Genomic DNA, 17,020 nt, shown 5'->3' on the forward strand with positions numbered 1-17,020 from the left:
TCGAGCACACACATGCACACACACAAACGATGACTGCCTGCTGTGTAGTTCTAGAATCTAGTGATGGCAGAGGTATCATTTCTCTTGGTATTTAGTTCTCACGTGTCTCAGTTCTCACAGCCGTGTTCTTGAATCTGTCCCCAGTTTCTCCTGCCATAGCTCAGGCTGCCCCGGCCCCAGTCAGCTGCCCCAGTGTCTGGGTGCATGGCTTTCGAGACACGACCATCCCTGCGCTGCCAACTTCTGTGTGCTGACCGTGGCAAGTCGCTCCCCGTCTGGGTCTCACATCATTCTCAGAACTGGGCGATGTCGGGCGCTCAGATTCTGTTCGACACGGAGGTTCTGGCGCTGTGCTTCCGCTTCCGTTGTTTCTCTTGCGGGTCGGCCTTCTCTCTGACTCCCAGCTACAAACACCTTCTCTCCTGTCCTGTCGAAACCTGGATCCATCCACTGCCACCAGCAGCCCCACCCCCAGCCCCACCCACATGGCCAACCACTCCCTTTTGACTTAGGAATAGCACTATATCATTTCTTCCTTATGGTTTTTTTTTTTCATTGTAACAGCCTTTAATTTTCACATTACAAACATTTCTAGATGTTCATTATAGAAAAATCCAGAAAATATAGGTCAGTAAGAAGAAAATACTTGGCATCCGGCTTTTCCACCTAGTATTATATAATGAGCATCGTTGTATATTCCTAAACATTTGGAAACATAATTTTTTAAAATCTGTTTAATACTTCACATCTCATACTTTTTTGAGCTCTTGCATGGTTATTTCTAAATGGGAACAATACTTAACTTGTCAAGCCCACTGAACTTCCCATGTCGAAAAAGATAAGATGTGCAGAGAGGTGCACAAATGTTAGCAATGCTTGTTCATTATGTTAGTTTTATCTCCCCAAGTGAATGACTTTACTGTATTGTCTCAAAATTGTTACACATTTTCCTATTCATCAAATTTTGCACGGTGGTGGGCAAAACAAGCTGTCTGGGTTTAATCTTTAAAAGAGAACATACATATTAATAACTTCACATTTCTTCCTAGCAATTTCTTAGAGACTTTGGAAATCACTCAAAATACAGAAAAAGGGGTGTGCACAGAGGTGTTCATTATAGCATTATTTAATATAGCCCCAAAGTAGAAATCACTGAAATGTCCAATTATAAGGGAGGAAGGAGGCTAAGTAAATGATGCTGAGTCTACTTGCTGGGCTATTATATAGCTATTAAAAAGGATGTTTATAAAGCTTTTGTAATAAAATGAAATATATTCATCGTCATCACTGGAAGAAGCAAGGAATGGAAAAAGGGTAGAAAGAAAGAAAGATGCCAGTAGCTATACTATTTGAATAATGGACGATCGTTTTTTTCTTTCTGCTTTTCTATAATGAGCATGTATACCTTGGATGGATGCATGGATGGCTGCATGGGTGGATAGATAGATGCATCAACCTTATTTTTAAACTATGGTAAAGGATGTACACAGAAGAGAGTAGGGGCACAGAACTGACCTAAATGAAAGGGCCGACCCAGAGGGCATGGGGGCCGAAGCGTAGGTTGCGCTAGGACTTCTGGAAAATGCTCAGAACCACCAAAGGGGCCTTATATTTATTTTTGGAGCAGGAAGAACAGAGTAAGACCATGCTCCTCACTTACACATGGAATATAATTATGAAAGGAGAAGCCGTGCTGCCAGTTCCTTATTTATCCATCTTCTGACCAGAGTGGGAGGGACAGGCTTGGTGAGGGGGGACATGGAAGCCCAGCAGGGTTTTTGAGGAGCTGTGGTAAGAGGAACTGCAAGGCGACTGGCAATGGGCACATTCTGTCATAATTTAAAATGGAAGAAAACAGAATTCTGTTATGTTTAAATTTGGGTAAAAATGATAATAACCTTCAGCAAAGTTCCCTAATGGTTTTTTTTTTAAAAAAAAAATAATTTCAGACTTGCAGAAAAGTTGCAAAACTCAAAAAAAGATTTCACATTTACCCTTCACCCAGATTCTTCAAATGTTACTCTTTTACCTTGTTTGCTTTTCTCTCTTTTGACACACACATTGTTGTTTACGGAACCGTTTGAGAGTAGGCTCCCCTGGCTGAAGGACTGTGGTGTGGAAGCATTTGAGCTGTCTTCCCCCGTGGCCCAAAGAGGAAAACAGATTTGGATCGATTAAGAAAGAACTTTATGAAACTCCACAAGGGGGTGGGCTGCTGGGTAAGGTGGTAAGCAGCCTGTCATTGGAGATGTTCAAAGAGAGATTACCTCATCTTTTATTAAGGAATTCTCATGGGACAGGAGGTGGCCTGGGTGACCTTGGAGGTGTTAGAACTGCCTAAGCGTAAAGCCAGGGACTGTCCACCTCTAAAGCCAAATCCAGGGGTCACTCAAGGCACTTACCACCAGTTCTAGATTAAGATTAGCCTTCCTACGTGTCACATTCCTCTTGTGTCCTTCACAGTCCTCCTTGGCCATCGCTATACTTAGGTCCCCGTGAAGCTTCCTTTAAGACACACATTGCCCTCTTCTGAGCACTGCCGTTGCTCACGAGCCCCTCCCTTCTGACCTGTTGCCTGTCTTATCTGTGACGTGTGTGGTCTGCATCAAGTCTCCCAGCCGCGTGTTAAGCTTCAGAGCCAATTTTCTTGTGTTCTTACATTCGTTCAGCAAATATTTAATGAGCACCTATTATGTGCCAGTTCCCAGATGAGTTGCCGAGCATGCGGCGGTGAAGGTGGGTGGGGGAGACTGACCAAATAGTTGCGAGCATGAAAGCTTGGCTGCAGGCTGCTGAGGGACCGGGCGCCAGGAGCGTGGGGTAGGAGTAGGAGCCCGACTTAGGCTGAGATGCGGAGGAGGTCTCCTTGCAAAATGCCCTTTCAGCTGGGATCTGTGGAAAGACGAGCAGTTGGCAGGGAAGTAGAGGATGGGGGCTGGGAGAACACTCCCCCACGGCTGCAGCCAGACTGCTGCCAAGCACAGTACGGACACCTGGTAGGTTCTGCTTAGGGAAATAAGGACCACCTGACTGAGGGGCCTTTCCTGTCCCCTGTTCATCCAGCATCTGGGATGAGCCGCTCATGACCCGAGGTGAGGGACATGTGTGTTTGAGGGTCTGAGTGTACTCGTGCACATGTATGTGTACACGCGTGTGATTGAGAGCAGCTCTGCTTGCCTGCCGAATCCAGTCCCAAGTGACACATAGATCAATGGTGCCATCGTTCCCCCTCGTTGGTGTGGCTGAGTATGAGAACGGGCCGCGTTCCAGACATCTCCGCATCCCTGCAGTGACAGCTTCTTTGAGAACATTGAGATACCTATGATTCTCTTAATTACTCCTGTACACCCACTTCGCTCTCTCTTTCTTAAGCAGGAGGGGTTTTGAGGGTGGGGCGCAGGCCTCCCCCTCCAGACCTCTGCTTCTTCTTTTCTGCTGTCATTTATGTTTAATAGCCTCCTGCTGCTCTGCCCCCCTACCACCTCCCTTCTCTCCCCTCATACTGACTTAATCGCAGGAGCCCCTGGATAAGAGAGACTGAGGGAGGAGGCCAGTCTCCCTCAAGCGCTCATACCCAGCAATTAGTTCCCGTTATTGCCAATTCAGGATAAGTAGAAAATAACAGGAATGGAACCGGGACTGAAAGCACGTGCTAAGTGCTTGGCCTGCGTTACCGCGACATTTGCATGTGTGTCACACGGGAAGCCACATGTCAGGCCAGGCACAGGGGTGAGGCTCGCTGGCCTGGGAGCTGAAGGAGCCGGATTCCAGCCCTGCTGGTTGTCCCGCCTTGACCACTTTCCATCTCTGAGCCTCAGTTTCGTCCTCTGTGGAATGGAGAGGCGATATTAGGTCATTCTGCCGTTTCACAGAGAACCCAGGCCATAGACCTGCCACATCTGCCCTCCTGGTCTGTGTGTCCGGGCTGCAGTGGCAAGCACGGTAGTAGTTACTGTCCTGATGTACTACAAGAGACGGCTGCTAAGCCTCAGCACCAGGAGCGGCAGAGCGTGGAGAATGCAGGTGGAAATGTCCAGAAAGTGGATGAGGAGGCAGAAAGGGAGGCCGAGAGAGAGAAGAAGAAAAGCTAAAGGAGGCCTGGGAACCAGGCGAGAAGTAAACACATATAATAGATCGGTAGTTCTCAGATGTGGCCCACAGACCAGCAGCATCACGTGGGAACTTGTTAGAAAGGCAAACCGTCTGGCTCACCCCAGGTTGCTGAATCAGAAACTCAGGAATGGGGCCCTTTTAACAAGCCCTCCAGGTGATTCTGGTGCATGCTAAAGTTTGAGAGCTAGTAGGATGGACGGAAGGAGGGGTGGTTGGATGAGGCATGGAGAACCAGACGGGTATTTTAAAGACTGAGGAGGCAAGAAAGCCAGCATTTGTTGATTGATCGCTTGCTGTGTTGGGTAAGAAACTGGGCATTTCCAGCTACTTTGTTTTATTGAAACCTTTCGGGATTGTGGCAAAGCAGGCCTTGTAATTCCCAATTCAAAGGTGAGGCAACTGAGGCACAGAGATTTAGTCACTGGCTAAAGTCAAAGAGATGGCAACAGAGGTAGGGTTAGAACCCAGACCCCTCTGGCCCCGAAGCCTGAGTTCTTTCCACCACATCAGGCTGCCTGTCCATGCACCTGTCCCTCAACCTCCACTGCCTGCACTGGCTCCCCCCTCGGCCCCAAGGTCACCCCATAGCTCTGCTCTCCTCAACTCCTTCTGTAGCCTGCCATGCAAAGGCAAAACGCAGGAACTATAAAGGCAAATAAGGGAGACCCTGGGAAAGAGGGATGGATGGCCAAGGTGAATCATCATCACCTGTATTCCTCCAGCCTCCAGTGCTAAGTACAGCCAGGGGACCAAGGTGCTTGTGTAATGCTCCCCAGGCACTGGCATAGTTGCCTTGATGTAGTAAGAACTCATTCCCGTGCTGGATGACAAACTCGACAAATACTTATTGCTACCTACACTTGCCAAGCCCTGTGCTGGGTGCTCCAGGGGAAACTAAGGCAAGATAAGTGTAGTTTCTAGCTTCAGGGAGTTTATGGTCCAGAGCTAGTAAAATAAAAAAAAAAAGCAGTGACCAGCGAGGGTGCTAGGGAGCCTGCGGCAGCCAGAGGAAGTCCACTCGACTTTTGGAGGAATTCAAAGGGACTCATGTGGTGACTTTAAAGGGCAGCACCAAAGCTTCGGAGACTGACCTAAGGCTTTGGAACCAGAGAGCATGGGTTCAAGTCCCAAGACTCTGACTCACTGGGTAACCTTGGGGACGTCACCTCATGCCTGAGCTGTCTCCTCACCTACAGAACGGGAAGGGGGTTGTTTGGTGGATTGTTCTACTGGATCATAATAGGCATCGTTCGGTGAGTCATTTGCTTCCCTTCAAAGGATCACTCTGACCAAAGCAAAACAGAGAAGGCTTCATGGAAGAGGTGACTCTTTGGCACTGAAGGATGGCTTGTGTCTTCTCTGGGAAATCTATGCATAGACTCTGGACATGTGGGTTGTCCGAGGAGAATGGCCTTCCAAGAGAGGAAGATGACTTCCCCTCGCTATAATTTTATTCATTTAAAATTATAAGGAATAATTATCAATAATGAATAATTATATAATAATATAAAAAATATTATAATTGTATTAATTATGATAAAATTATAATTATGCATTATAATTTTATAATGAATAAAATTATAGCGAGAGGAATTCATCTGCCTCAATATGGGAGATGGTTTTTAAATGTGGTTTCAAATCCTATTGTGAAGGGCAAAGCCGGGTGGCCAGTCTGCACAGCTGGGAATCGCCATGCTCAGGTTCTCGGTTTCCCGCCTTTTCCTACAGATGATGCAGTTCGCCTGGCAGAGCTACAAGCGTTACGCGATGGGGAAAAACGAGCTCCGGCCGCTCACGAAGGACGGCTATGAGGGCAACATGTTCGGTGAGTTGCCTGAGTTGCCGTCAGGGAGACCCGCTGCCCCCCCCCCACCCCCGTGCACACCGGTGGATGAGTGGAATTTTATTGTTACCTTTTCACCATCTGATCTGCGTCCCTATTTCTCCAGACCTGGGGCTCCCACGTCTGGGTTCCTTCTGGGCTGTTCAGGCTTCCGAGCCTTCTAGATTTGGGGAAACCCTTGCACTTCTCTCTGACTTTACACACTTGCTCATATGCAAACAAAGTTGGCAATGTGCATGAGGTCGGCGGATGACGGAGACTTGTTTCCACAGAGGTGGTTTGGAGTTCTGAAGGACATGGAGGATCTGGCTTCAACACATTCCTTCCGGAGTGGTTGTACAATGATCTGGGGGTGTCGTCACAGAGAAACTGAACACATTTTCGATGAGATGAGGACAATAAGCTGCCTTTAGGGTCTCAGGGGGGTGGGTCTCGCTCGCTGACAGGTTGGGCACGTTAAGGATCAGCCCAGCTGCTGCTGCGTGTGGGCGGCGCGGGTTCGATCTGCAGTCTCCCTGCCGACCTAGAGCCTCTCAGCTGGAGAGACTGCAAGGTGCCTTACTGTGGGCGTGGCCTCAGACTTCAAAACTGACCCCCATTCAAGTCACCAGCTCCCCTCTTTGCAGGCCTTGCACGTGAAAAAGATGCCGGAGGCAGCCTGGCTTCCTTCTTCCCTGAGAGTGAGGTGCTCTCTGGGGCTGGAGACAGGAATTCATTACCTGTATTTCTCACCCCTTAGAAACATAGGCTCCCAAAGTCAAGAACTAAAGCTCGTCAGAGTAAAAGTCCCAGGAAAGTCAGGCAGCCCCCCACGTGTATGGCCCTGTCATAAGTATTTGTGTTGTGGGAAAAGAAACAGGGGGGGTCTCCCTTCTGCCCTCTAAGCAGCCAGCCTCACAACCTTTCTAGATGTTCAGACAATTTGGGGGGGGGTGTGAATTTGGGTAATTTCTTCCCTGTATCCACCCCACCCCACCCTCCACATTAATAGGAATGTAGAGAAGTAAGAAAGTATCAAAAAAAAAAAAAGTGTAAAGCAGGCAAAAAATAACTCATTCTGCCACATAGGTACAGCCTCTGTTGATATCTTGGCTCGTTTCCATCCAATCTTTTCTTCTGTGTACTTTTTCCCTCCTCTGCACAATTTTATGTCCTTTCTTTTTCTTTTTTTTTTAAATTTAATGTTACATCATAAATGTTTCCCTAACTCATTTAAATTTTTTCATAAAGAATGTTTTTAATGGTTGCAATTATTGCAGGGATGTGCCATAACTCATTTAACTACCCCACAAATGTTGGACTAAGGTCGTTTCCAATTTTTTGCTATTAAAAATAATGCAGCAATTATCATCTTTGTGCGTAAAATGTTGTCTTAGGATAGATGCCTAGAGAGGACTCCTGAGTCAGAAGGGAGGAAGACAGACGTTTCTTTACCCTCAAATAGGAGATGTGTGGATTCCTGTCACCTCACCTGCCTAGAGCCTTGCCCAACAGCCCACATCGGTCCAGGGCAGGACGGCTGGTGTGAATCTCATCGGTTGTTGGCGCTTTGGCTACTAGTGTAAACCAGGGGCATGATCAAGGAAGCTTCTCCCCTCTTTCTCCTTGAATAGTCTACAGATATTCAGGAAACTGGTAGAGGTCAGGGGGTAGGCTGTTGATTTCTGACACTAAACGGTATGAGCGTAGCTATTGCTGAGACCCATCTGTGGGGACAAAGTACCATGGGGAACATTGCTAGGAGGGATTGGGCTAAACCAAGTGCCATTTTATAAAATCCTCGAGGCCTGAGATTTACATCTCAACCCTCCTACCCCTTTCCAATCACCAAGCCTAGCGGAGAGTGGGAGCGCAGGATGATGGAAGGGCACCGGGACCTTGAGTCAGAAGACCTGGGTTCAAGTCCTCGCTCTGCTCTGAACTATCTTTGTGGCCAAGTGCAGGTCGCTTAACCTCTCTGGGCCCCTGTTTGCTCATTCTTCACACCGGGGCTGCTATGAGAACGTGCCCGAACATGCAAGTATATACGAGTGATTTCCCGTTTCCGTTGCAATAAATGCAGTTGGCAGTTGCCCATGTGAGCCCATGTTGGGTTCTGAGATCCCATGTCTGTCTCCGAAAAATGGCCTTGGCTGGGCCCTGGATGCCCTATCACCCGGTGCCCACGGCAGTCCTGGCAGTGAGGCAGATCCTTCCTTCTGCGGCCAGCAAATGCACCGCGGTGGGCGACTGGCTCCCGGGAAAGGAGAACGCACAGGGACCCAGGCACCAGGCAGGGACAGCTGGTCTTGATTTGCTTTTTCACTCAACACATGCTTGTTGGTGCTATGCCTGGTGCTGACTGCAGGGGATACAGGGGTAAATGGCACAGCCAAAACGCCAACTCTGCCAGGACATACGCTGGCAACCTTCCCTGGGCCTTTCTGAGGTCTGTCCAGGTATTCCCAGAGAGAGAAGACAAGTAGCAGGTGATCACAAGTGAGGATGTGATCAGTCTCCTTCACTGGCTTGAGGTCCTATGTCTCTAGAGCCCAATAGTTCAATTCAGACTTTACTACTTCCTGATGGTATGACCTTGAGCAATCCATTTCTCTCTGAGCTTGAGTTTTTCTGTAAAGTGGAGCTAATGAAAACAACAAACCCCCAGCCCGGAGCCTGCCTAACACATTGTACCTGCTTAACGGGTAGTAGCTATGGTTACTGTTACCACAAATGGTCTTATGCTACAGAGACTTATGGGAGGGCCCCGAGGAGGGACGGTAAGGGGCATTCCAGGAGCCTGGGAGGCTCTAGTTCAGAGTAGGCCCACGAGGGCCTTCGAAGCCAGACTATTCCCGAAGACGGGAGATGAACTGGCCTGAATTAGGCTGCTTGTCACACCACGACCTCTTTCTCCGGATTCGTGCGGGCTGCTGGGCGGCATCGTTCCAAGACTCTGGCCGCTGCTGTCGTCGATGACCCCACTATACACTGGGACCTGCAGGGACTGGCCAGGTGGCAGCAGTGCCTACTCTGCTCCGCCGCCCCCGGCTGCGTCGACGTGCAGGGGACCCTGAGCTGCCTCCGGGTGCCGTTTGGACACACACTCTCGAAGCCTCCTCCCCAGGCCTGCGGGGCCAGGAGGGCTGTATCCCGGGAGGGGTGACGCGTCCACACTGGTTCCTGGCCTTGCAGCATTTACAGGAACTGCAGCAAGGATACTGGGTAGCGTTTCCCCGACCACCTCCGAGCTCCTCCCTGAATCTCACTTTGAGAGCAAGGCCTTTGGGCGAGGAGCCTCTCAAGCTAGTTCTGTGTCCTAAGCAATTCAGTGTCAAAGTGGCTTCCTCTAACCAACATCCAGCTCAGCAGGCCCTGTCAGGAAATGCTCCCAAGACCCCAGAGGCCACGAGCAAAGAGGACACAGCCTGATCCTCGCCTTGCAGCCTAGGCAGGTTATCTACTGCTTTCTCTTTTCTCTGAGAGGTGGCCAGATGGGACAGTGAGTGTCCAGCTGCGTGGTGGGAAGAAGATAGACTTCGGATCACAGCAGACCTGAGTGGAGCCTCTGTGTTACCACTTAGCAGCTCTGTGGCCTCTGACTACAGAGCGGGACAGAGGCCGCTGCCTACTGGGCCCGCGGAGAGCAGACATGCACAGGGCCTAGCCCCACGCCAGGTGCAGAGCAGCGCTCTCGTCTCTATTAAGTTGCAGAGGTGAGTCTGCCACTTGATGAAGCAGTCTAGGAGGGGAGAGTAGAGGAGCCAACTACAAAGCAGCAGAGGCCTGGCTTCCTTGCCTGTAAAAAGGGACTGCTGCTAGGACTTGGAGGAATTTTAAATAAGCTAGAGGAAGAACATGGACTCTTAGGGCCAGGCGGCTTGGATTTGCATGCCGCTGTGCCACCTATTAGCTGGGCGACCTTGGGCAAGTTTCTTAACCTGTCTGGGTCTTAGTGTCCCAGCTATAAAATGGGAACAATAATAGTACCTACTCGCAAGATCGTTTTTGAGAACTAAATGAGTTAATACATGAGAAGAGCTTGTATTCATGCCTGGCACATAGAACGCATTCTTCAAATCCAGCTGCTATGAGGATGATGTAAGGCCCTTGGGACAGCGTATGCTTTTCCTATTCTGAGCAAGGCGTGCCCAAGCCCTCTGGGCCTAGGGATCTACGTGAGGTCTCCAGGGCTTCCCCGGCCTGGACGCCTCCTTCTTTGTTCCCCACCCCTTGAGGGCCCATGGCAGAGATCGTGGGTGAGCAGCCCACTGGTAGGTAGTGCACCTCTCACCGCTTCATTTAAGCATCTTACAATTTCTAACAGGGCAGAGGCAAGGGAAGGTTAGGGTTCAAGGTTGTGGGATAAATCCGCCTTCCGCCAGCATAAGGGTTTCCAGGCAAGGAGTAAGCGACACCGCAAACTTGATGTCAGCTGCCAGTCTCAAAACACTTAACAGGCATTAATCTTCCCAAGAAATCAGAGTGATTCATGAGAACATCATCCTCCTTGGCAGGGGGAAATGCGCATGGGTACGGAGTCTTGGGAGGTGGCCACCGAAGAGGCCTTCGAAAACAAATCTGATTCCCTCATCTTAGAGTTGGGGAAATCAAGCTCGGAGGAGGGGAAAGGACTTGTCCAAGGTGACACAGCATGTTAGCTGTAGGACCAACACCATTCTCTCTGAGATCAGCCAGATCGTTCAAGGCCAGACTGTGGAAATGCAGGCCTATGGTCACGGCCAGATCACCACCTAGAACTAGAAATGTTCGGAGCTTTAGCAGGAGCAGACTATCGACGGGTATACGATGTGGGGGCCAAGACCTCACCGTTACCTGTACGTGCATCACGCCAGGCACTGTCACTGCATTCGCATGTGTCCCCTTCACGACCCTTACCCTCCTGATCCTCATTTCAGAGGTGAGGAGACTTTGACTCGGTGAGTTTCAGGACTTGCTGAGTTACACAGTTACCAAGCAAAGACTTGGTCACAGGTCTGTCAGATTCTAAAATGCAATCCATCGGTTACCGCGCTGCCTTGTCTCCCAGTGATCACATACAGTGGCTGAAGAGAAGGAAATGGGGCAGAGGGGTGGTCTCGGGGTTGCTGGTGTCGCATCTTGTCCACTGCGCTCGTGGAAGCTGGGGAAGACAGGCACTTCATTGCCAGGGTCTGCGGCCAGTCATCTCTAGGCATCCGTATTTATGGGACATCAACTGAGCATTCAAGGCTTGGGGAAAAGATTCGGATTTCCCTCTTTTCTCCTGACATAGGAAAATATTTTATCCCTGCCCAATAACCTAAACCTACCAAATTGCAAAATATGCCATTGGCCATCAGCATGACTAGCTGAGAGAAGCGTGAATTTGAGAACTAGACCAGCCTGAGTATGAACCCTGTCTCTGCTGCTACTTAGTAGTCGTGTGACCCTGGGCGAGTTTCTTAACCTTTGCAACTCAGTTTCTCCATCCGTGCAATGAGGATAATACCTACTTCATTCAACGGTTGTGCAGATTAGATAAGGTGGATGTGTGTAAATACCTGCCCATGCGCACTCATTAGCTGTAAGCTGCTGCCATTGTTATTATATTTGTTATAAAATAATTATAATTTCCAAGGAAAGAAACAAATTCCCGGATCATAATAGGCTCTTGGTAAATATTGTGGAATGAAAGAATATGCCTCCTGCACTCTCTGCCGGCCCTACGTCCTGCGTTTGGCTGGGGAAGGGCTAAGCCTTACTTTGCTCTCTGTTCCTCTCATTCTCTTCACTGCCTTGACCTCCTTGGTCACAAAGTGCAGTTAGAATCAGCAGACTAACTCTGTAAGAGCAGCCGTCCTGCTCAGTCAGCAGCCGTGATCTCGGGCGTCTTCTCTGTGGAGGACAGAGGTGCTTGCGTGGGCAAAAGCAATGTCCCCTTGCTCCGAGCCGGCCCAGGATGACTGTGAGAGCCCCAAATTGGATTCTGCCTCTGCCCTGTGAATCCCCGATGGAACTGCCAACCAAATCCCCATTTCAAGGGATGATTTATGGCCTTGGGTGAGTTAAGAGGTAAAATGAACACAGCATGATTTTCAGATCACAGGCTGAGAATGCTTGGCCTTGACAGAGAGAAAAATCATCTTTGCCTTGTAAACGGAGCAAATATGATGTTGAAGAGGGAATAAATCCAGGCCCCAAGATGTCATTTTTACAATTGCTTTTTGGCATGTGACTTAGTAGTGCTTTCTGCAAAATGTTCACAGTCTCCTACACACACACCAGTCTCACTGGGCGTTTTCGTGGGGGTGAGAGTTACTCTACCAGTGTGGCTGCCTGGGAACGGCACTCTTCGCCGGATAGACAGCTCGTGAGAACCACCTGCTTCCCCAGCGTTCCTCCCATCTCCATGTCATTGCCACGATCTCTGACTTTGTTTCTGGAAGGCAGCAGTTTTGACTTGGGAGACACGCCTGGGTTCAAATCCCCAGCATTTACCAGCTGAATGAAATTGGGCAAGTCACAAAATTCTCTGAACCTCGGTTTATTCACCTGTGAAAGGGCATGGGGCGGGGTTAGGTGGCCTTGGTACAGTGCCTGGCACACAGTAGGTCCTCACAGAACAGGAACTTTTCCTCCCCTGCAGGCACACACACCCTTCCCAGTCCCTTTCCCTTCTCCCCTGTTATTGGGTATCAAAATACCTTGACTTATCTGGCTCAAAATACTATATCTACTTTTTATGAGTTTTGTTTAGGAGTTTTTGTGTTTGTTTGTTTGTGTTTTCTGAAAAAGAAAAACCAAAACAAAACACCAAGTGTCCACAGTTCTTGGAAAATCACTGTCAGGCCGTGTTGCTCACTGATTCTTGGCAGGCTGCGGTGCACATTCCTGACCCGGGCCTTCAGTTTGTTTTGAGAAAGAGCTGTCATCAGCCTTGGAAGTGGTGATGTTGCAATTCCTTGGATAGAAAGGGTCAGGCGTAAGGGCAGTGCGCAAACCTTCCCGATAGTCACATGTTTTTGGAGCCCTGGTTGCTCCATCTGGAGGCCAGAGGCTGTCAGAGTGCAGAGGAAATGGCTTAGAAGCGCCCGGTCACTGGCAGATGGGCCTTTTGTGCGAGGAGGAGGGGATGAAGATACGAACCCGATGCTTGTGCAGGACAGGTAGAACTGGCAGTTGCAGGTCAGGTGCTGCCACCCTGGGTCGTCTCTCTGTGGCCTTGAGTGACACATCCATGATCCCTCGGCCACCTTCTGAAGACCGGAACTGTCCCTCGGGTCACACTAGCTGATAATCAAAGCAAATCACTCACCTCCAAATAAGCCTGCTGGTTTTTCACACTCTCGTGCTGTGTGGTGCTCTGCACCCTCCTCTCTCAAAGATATCTTGTTCCCAAGCGGTTTCTAATTAAGATGCATTTTGGCTGTTTTTCTTTTTGTTCAAAAGGCTTCCCACAAGCACAGAGCATAGTTTATTTCTCTAGAAAATACAGTAGCAGGTTGTTGTAAAAAGAAAACTTAAGGTTAGGAGCCTTGGGTCCCCGTCCCAGCCCTGGCGCCAGCAGCTGCCTGAGCCAACGTCCCCTTTTGAGCCTCAAACAAAGAAGTTTGCACCCAGGCCCTTGCTGTCCTCTATGATTCCGGGTTGGTTACTAGGTTGATTTGTCTCTCTCTCTCTCTCTCTCTCTCTCTCTCTCTCTCTCTCTCTCTCTCTCTCTCTCTCTCTCTCTCTCTCTGTCTCTCTCTCTCTGTCTCTCTCTCTGTCTCTCTCTGTCTCTCTCTCTCTCTTTTTTTTTTTTGCCTCTGCCAGGCATTTTGGGCTGCACTGGTTCTCTCGAAATCTGAAATTTTAGTAGCAAGTCTTGTTCCTGTCAGGGAGGAGTGAGTCAGGGTATCTATTCCCAGAGCAAGTTGCTGGGGCTGCAGAAGATGATTCATATCGAAACTGACATTCCCTCCCAAGTGCAGCCACGTTCCCACCCACTTTCCAAAGACCTTTCCTTCCTTGGAAACGAGGCTGAGCCCACAGCACACAGCCAGCCCCCTTTTCTCTGCACAACATCGATGGCAAACGCTTGCCAAATTTCCCAGCAAACTCGCTGACAAATAGGTACGTGAATTCGCAGAATCTCAGACTGGTAGTGCCAGTTGGATCCTTTGAAACCATCTGGTCCAATGTCTTAGGGTGGGGAACGAGGCACCGAGACGGACGGGGACTTACAAAGGCCTGACAGCCAGGATGACTTGACCCCTGGTTTTAAACATGAGCCTCTATCTTTTCTTTTAAATTGCTTTTTAAAAAATGAGATGTAACTCACAACTTACAGTAAAATGCACAAACCTTAAGTGCACAGCCCAATGAATTTTACATATTTTACATAAAGGCACACCCCTGTTACCAACCCACAGAGCGAGATAGCATTTCCGGTGCCCCAGAAGGTTCCCTCAGACCCCTCTCCTGGTCAGTAGTCCCCAAGAATCACCACTGTTCTGACTTCTATCACCTTAGCTTTTTTTTTTTATCTCCTTTAAAATTTCATATCATACCGAATGTACTCTTTTATGGTTGACTTTCTTCACTCACCGTTATGTTATGAACTGTAGTTCATTTTTCAAGTTTACTCATTCTCCTCTTACTGAACGTTCTTGTTTCTAATATTTGATAATCATGAGTAAACTGCTACAAATACTTTATTTCGTTTAACATTTAGTGACTGGTTATTTTTACCGGCCCTAGGCCGGTAAAATATACTTTCCATATAGACGTGTCTGTTCTGAACATTTCATATAAAAGGAGTCGTACATTATCTGGCCTCTTGTGACTGGCTTCTTTCACTTAGCGTAATGTTTTGAGGGTCATCCTCGCTTTAGAATGTATCCGCATTTCATCTCTCTTTATTGCCTAATATTCTATTCTATGGACCTACCACGTTTTATTGATCCATTCAGTAGTTGATAGACATTGGTTTTGGGGGGAGGGGTTGTGTTTGTTTGTTTGTTTGTTTGTTTGTTTGTTTGTTTTAGCCATTGTGAATTATGCTGCTATGAACATTCAAGTATAAATTTTTGTGTGGATATAGGTTTTCTCTTGGGCATATGCCTAGGAGTAGATTGCCGGATCATATGGCAACTCTACATATAACCTTTCGAGGAACTGCTAGACTGGCTGCACCATTCTCATCAGGAGTATTTGAGGGTTATGAATGCTTTTGTACATGCTTTTAGTGGAAATAAGCAGTCATTTATGTTGTGGTCTAGCCAGGGTTTGAATTGCTGGGTCATGCTGTATTATACTATGTTGAGCTTAAGTTGAATGCCACCAGTTTTCCAAAGTGAGTGAACCAGTTGGTAGTCTCGCCGGCTATGATGAGAGTTCTAATTGCTCCACGACCCTCGCCAATGTTTGCTATTGTCAGTATGTTTAATATTAGCCTCCTGCTGAATGCTTCCTCCTTCCTACTCAAGCACCTACCCCACTCCATGTTCAAAGCCCCAGCTTCGTGGGCCTGTGCTCCCTGGAGCAGAGCTGCCCTATACTGCTTGCTCAGCCCAGGTCTGGAGAAGGTCCCTGTTCTTCCCGCCTTAACTCAGAGGTGAATCAGGGCTCCCAGGCCAGCTGCTTCAGATGTTCCTTGCAGCAGAAGGAATGGTTGGCGACCTCTTCCTCCACTATCTATACACTTCCTACACTGTCTCCCCAGTGGCTGGGGTGGCCTCTCTGCTTCCCAGCCCACCGCAGCTATGACAGACAGACCCAAGATGGCACGAACTAGAATTTCTCTAGTTTGGTTACTGTGCCAGGAAAGAGGTCTTCATAGAGAACATGTTGACTCACTGGGCAAGTGTCATGTTTCCTGCCTGAGCCTCAGTTTTCTCTCCTGTGGAATGGGGATGATGACTCCCCACCCCAGTCCCCAAGAGCCAAGAGACCGTCTCAGCCCCACACCTGCTCTGTGACCCAGACAAGGAACATCCCTCTCTGAACTCTTCTCTCCACCATACAGTGTGGGTATCTGACATGTGGTCCCTCATGTTACTTCCAGGTCCTAAAATAGTAAGCGATTGGGCCACTTTGGGGTCTCCTTCTCCCTGGCCGATGAGGGCCTGGTGTGGCCAAGCGGGCAGCTGGCTCAGTGATGGAGGCAGAGGTGCTGCACTGGTCACAGTGGCCCCACACAGGGTGAGGGCTGAGCGACAACCACTTCTCTGGAAAGCGGGAGCCAGATTTCACACCCCCAGCCCCTGGGGCCGCTGAGGCAGGCAGATCGGGTCCCTGTTCCACAGACGGCTGCTCTCCCAAGCATAAACGGTCGGCATGAGAACCACACAGGGCTCAATGGGAATTGTTGAAAAATTCTGAGGAGAGCCTGGAGGAGGACAAAGAGACCCGGAAGTGTGTTGTCAGCACAATCTGGGGCTAATACTCAAGTTTGTTTTTCTTTTCATCAAGCCTGAAAGGCGGTTTGAAATCTATTGCTCTTGCTTTTTTAAAAAATTTTAATCACTGGATAAAGCACAATTGCATTTTCTCCCCCAATAACTTTGAATTCTGGAAATAGACCATGTGGGGATAATTGCTGTTGTCTAATCCCGCCGATGACCAACCAAATGATTAGGACAGGGAGGAAGGGAGCCGCTGGCGGAAGCCCTCGTCCGGCTTCTTAGCCAGCAGGCAGCGCTCGGCTCCCCACATGATGCTGTTCCTGAAATAGCAGTCACCCAGAAACACGTCTGGATGTTGTTTCATGACAAGTAACTGATAACGCTCGGGGACGTGGACAGTTTGAGTTATTTCTTAAGTTTCAATTCAATTCCGTAACTTTGCATTGAGTACCTACTGTGTGCCAGGCCCTGAGCAGGGTGTGGAGTGGGGAAGGGGGTGCAAAAATGAGCTTGCTGTGATGAGCTCATTGGAGAGGAGACAAAGGACATCTCCCTGTGCTGCCAGACAGAACGCACGCCTGAGCAGCGTGGCTGCAGGAGAAATGTCAGTCTCTCAGGAGGGCTGCTGAGTGAGTTCCTGAGACTATTTTAAAAGTTTTCATAAAGTTCCCCACATTGCACTACAGGGGAATCACAAAGATGGTGGCATTTGAGAGGC

General features: G+C 48.9%; 1 protein-coding gene across 1 annotated transcript in view; it reads left to right on the plus strand.

Annotated features, from left to right (window-relative positions):
• Positions 1 to 17,020, plus strand: part of MAN1C1 (mannosidase alpha class 1C member 1) — a 128,061-nt gene that overhangs the window by 45,553 nt on the left and 65,488 nt on the right. Inside the window, exon 2 of the mRNA XM_016129813.2 lies at positions 5,842 to 5,938. Within this exon, the coding sequence (XP_015985299.2) occupies positions 5,842 to 5,938 (97 nt within the window). The remainder of the gene's footprint in view (positions 1 to 5,841; positions 5,939 to 17,020) is intronic.

The sequence above is a fragment of the Rousettus aegyptiacus genome, unplaced genomic scaffold, assembly GCF_014176215.1.
Source record: "Rousettus aegyptiacus isolate mRouAeg1 unplaced genomic scaffold, mRouAeg1.p scaffold_m13_p_1, whole genome shotgun sequence".
Lineage (NCBI taxonomy): Eukaryota > Metazoa > Chordata > Mammalia > Chiroptera > Pteropodidae > Rousettus > Rousettus aegyptiacus.